Here is a 3,492-nt window from a genome sequence, read left to right as displayed (position 1 = left end):
TAACGGTTCAATGTAAACGGTTTTTATCTCGGTTCAAACGGTTTCGGGTTAGATACGGTTTTGAGTTAGAAATGGTTTGGATATATTTCAGTTCGGTTTATAACCGAACTGGTTCGGTTCTTACACGGTTTAACATTATTCGGATCGGTTCGGTTTCGGGTTTACTAAAATACGATTCCAGTCGATTTTCGGTTTCAAAATAAATCTTTTTTTTTATCGATTCGGTTCTCGGATCGGTTGATTTCGGACAGTTAAACGATTTCGGTTTGAAATTTTACGGTACTAGTTGTAGGGCTATAGTCAGACGTTTAAAAAAAGTTCCTAGTCCTTGTGTCATTGTGTGTGCGTGTTATTCATTGTTAGTTAAGTGTGCGTTTTTGCATATTTGAGTGTGCGGCTGGTTTATACATCATCACAGGCTTCAATCCTTCAAAAAGCCTCTGAAAATTCATGTGAAAATAACCTTTATTATTATTATATTATTATTATTATTATTATTATTATTATTAGTTCTACTCACTCAATTTCATGGACCCACCTCAAACTGGAACCATTACACACCCAATTAACCTATCAAATATTACTTACTCTCTCCGTATTTTTTTTATTTGCATCAATTTTCTTATTGGGGTGTTTTTTTTTTTTTTTAAATGCATCACCTCCTTTTTTAGTAACTTTATACTATATTTTATCATTTCTCTCTCTTACTTTAAACCCCACTCAACTTATTTTATTATTTCTCCCTCTTCTATGGTCCCCATTAAAATAATAAAAATATATATCCTCTTTCACATACAATCTCTTTCATGATCCTCATCTTACTTTTACTATAATAATTTATTCATCCACTTACAATATTATATTACTCTCCTAAAACTTTGTACAATTAGTCGTGTTTTATTTGAATTTGAAAGTCCATATATCATATCTAGCATGCATATTGAAACATATTAGAATTAAAATAAGTGAAAAAAAATGTAGAGGAGGAAAAATCCTTAACGACTTGTACAAACACGCAAAACTATGCATGTATTTTACTTAACAATAAATTCATTTAGGACGGGATGTCAAATATATGCATATAGATATGAGCAGATAGCCAATATTAGTGATCAAATATCGTCTTTGTTACTATTTTTTTTTTTTTTTTATTTCCAATCAAAAGAAAACATTACTTGTATTAATATATTAAGGATTTGTATTATTATTAAGGCCAAATTGAAATACAATAGCTTAGCAATTAATTAACAAAACTCAAACTCCAATCTACTAAACTTATCCATTTCAACCATAAACTCATCCTTAGCAAACTCTCTCAAGCACACCAAAACCTTAAACCCGTCACCATCTTTCTTCCCTTTATCATTAGTAGAATAAGGTAAGTAATAACATGGCTCAATACTCCCCAAAAAATCCTTGGAAAGAGGGTAAACCGTAACCGGACCACCCGATCCAAAATCAACGGTTGAATGACCAATGTGCCTCCAATCAGTAAACCCGCTCACCTCCTTCCCCGCCGTTATCCCCTTGTCGTAGTTGTTCTTCTGGAAATCGATGTACGATCTCACGTATTCGTCGGTTGCGTTGTACTTGCTATTTTTAATCAAGGTTGCAGTCTCCCAAATGGGTTGATGGGTTACTTCTCCGGCAGTGAGTTGAACGTACATTTGCATGCATCCATTGCCCCAATATCCCCTAGGTAGGGGTGGACTTAGTAGCTTTCTTATGCTCATTAAGTATGCAAACTTGACTTTTGTATCATTTGGTATATTTGATGCTTTCACCCTGTTTTGTTATACAAAGTGGAAGAATTAGTTCCTTCAAACAAACAAATAGGAATAATTAGTTGTTGAATTATGATACATAATTACTCTTTTTTGGCCCCATTGGACTTTGCACGGTCTCCCATACACGTCTTGTAATTATTTTTATACTTGTAAAAATTATAAAAACTTGATATTAATAAAATATACAATGAGACGAATCCAATAAGACTTTCCATGACTAAATTACCTCTTATCGATTAATTTAATGCGAATTTATAGTCAAAGTTTTTAAAGTTACACCCTATTATTTGCAATGAGGCAAAAAAAATATAAACATGCAGAGTATCTAGTCTAGAATTTTTAGAAGATAAAAACAATAGTGTAATACTGTGGGGCTAAAACTGAAGTATACTGGTCAATAGAAGTTTAATGATGTGATGAGCATCTTTTTTATTTTAAAGTGGAGTGTGTACAATATTGAAATGTTCCAAGTAAATAAAAACAAAGTACTACGTATACCACTAGCAATACCAATACAAACCTTGCTCGCCATATGAAAGCACCCAAGGCTTCAAACGTGGTAAACCGCGAATCGGACTGTTCAAACAAGTACTCCTTAAACCGGTCCAAACATTTGTCTAAAACTGGGACACAAACCCTAACAGTCGGTCCAACATTTTGCAAATAAGGCGAAAACTCCTTATCCAAACTCAATAACTCATCGAACGGAAACTCTACTCGGGGAGGTTCTCTTGGACCAAGCAAAGTAGCTCGATCCCAAACCGGTTCAACCGACAGCCGAGTCGCTCCTCGAGCCAACTCAGCCACCACATTAAAAAACTCGGATGCACCTAACCCATCACATAACATGTTATGAACAGCTGACCCAAGAACATACCCACCACACTTAAACAAAGTAAGTTGTAATATCATGGGATGCTCCATTGCTTCTGTAGTACCCGGGTTCGGGGCTAGTGACTCGGCGAGAGTGTCATCCGGGTCATCTAAGTAGTTAAGGGACTCCAGGGAGCAGTCCATGGAAGCCCTTATAATGGGGAGACCCTTTCCTGGGGTGCAATACAACTCAAACCGGCCACCAACGGTACGTTGGAGGGTACCGGTGAGAGGGTAGTAGGGACCGAGAGCGGTCCCTATGGCGGTAGTGATAACAGTGAATGGGTCGGGTTGGTGTTGAGATTGGTTGGCGTAGACACGGAAGTAGCGAAAGGTGACATTGAGGTTGAGGTCGGTGTCGAGGTAGGAGAGGGGGAGAGTGTGGGGGTGGTTGAAGGGAGGGTTGGAAGGGTGAATTGTTGAAGTTTCTTGGATAATGACTTCCATTGGTTTGATGGTTTTGTTAATTAGTTGATTGTGTTACTTCACTTGTGTAACTTGTGTGGTGTAATATAGGCAGAATGGGTACGGTTGGTGGAGTATGCCTTGTCAACAAATAATTGTATTGGCACAGATGATTTAGAGTAGTAGTATTATTGGTCCATTGATGCTTAATACTTTTAATTTTGAACAAACCACTTAAATATGTTAAAGCCTTTGCAAGCAACGGGTTAAGACATTTGAGTTTGCCCCACCCGGTTCACCGGACTACATCTGGATCCGACCCGAGTTGCACACCTTAGCTTTTTGGTGTAGTGGACGAGTATCTCAACAAGAGGTAGTTTTTGCATTCGATGAGGCTCGAACTCGAAACCTGTCTTAAGCGACATCA

At 37.3% G+C, this 3,492-nt stretch overlaps 1 protein-coding gene across 1 annotated transcript; it reads right to left on the bottom strand.

The window, feature by feature from the left end:
- Nucleotides 1-1,137: 1,137 nt before the first annotated feature.
- Nucleotides 1,138-3,123, bottom strand: LOC145579342 (tetrahydroanabasine acetyltransferase-like). The gene is made up of 2 exons (XM_081636578.1): nt 2,308-3,123; nt 1,138-1,785 (listed from the first exon to the last, which is right to left on the bottom strand). The coding sequence occupies exons 1-2, from the start codon at nt 3,105-3,107 to the stop codon at nt 1,245-1,247; spliced, it is 1,341 nt and encodes a 446-aa protein (XP_081492704.1). The 5' UTR covers nt 3,108-3,123; the 3' UTR covers nt 1,138-1,244.
- Nucleotides 3,124-3,492: the final 369 nt, after the last annotated feature.

The sequence above is a fragment of the Chenopodium album genome, chromosome 14 (assembly GCF_948465745.1).
Source record: "Chenopodium album chromosome 14, dcCheAlbu1.1, whole genome shotgun sequence".
Classification (NCBI taxonomy): Eukaryota; Viridiplantae; Streptophyta; class Magnoliopsida; order Caryophyllales; family Amaranthaceae; genus Chenopodium; species Chenopodium album.
Note: the sequence above shows the minus strand (reverse complement) of the source record. Positions and strands in the feature narration are given on the sequence as shown.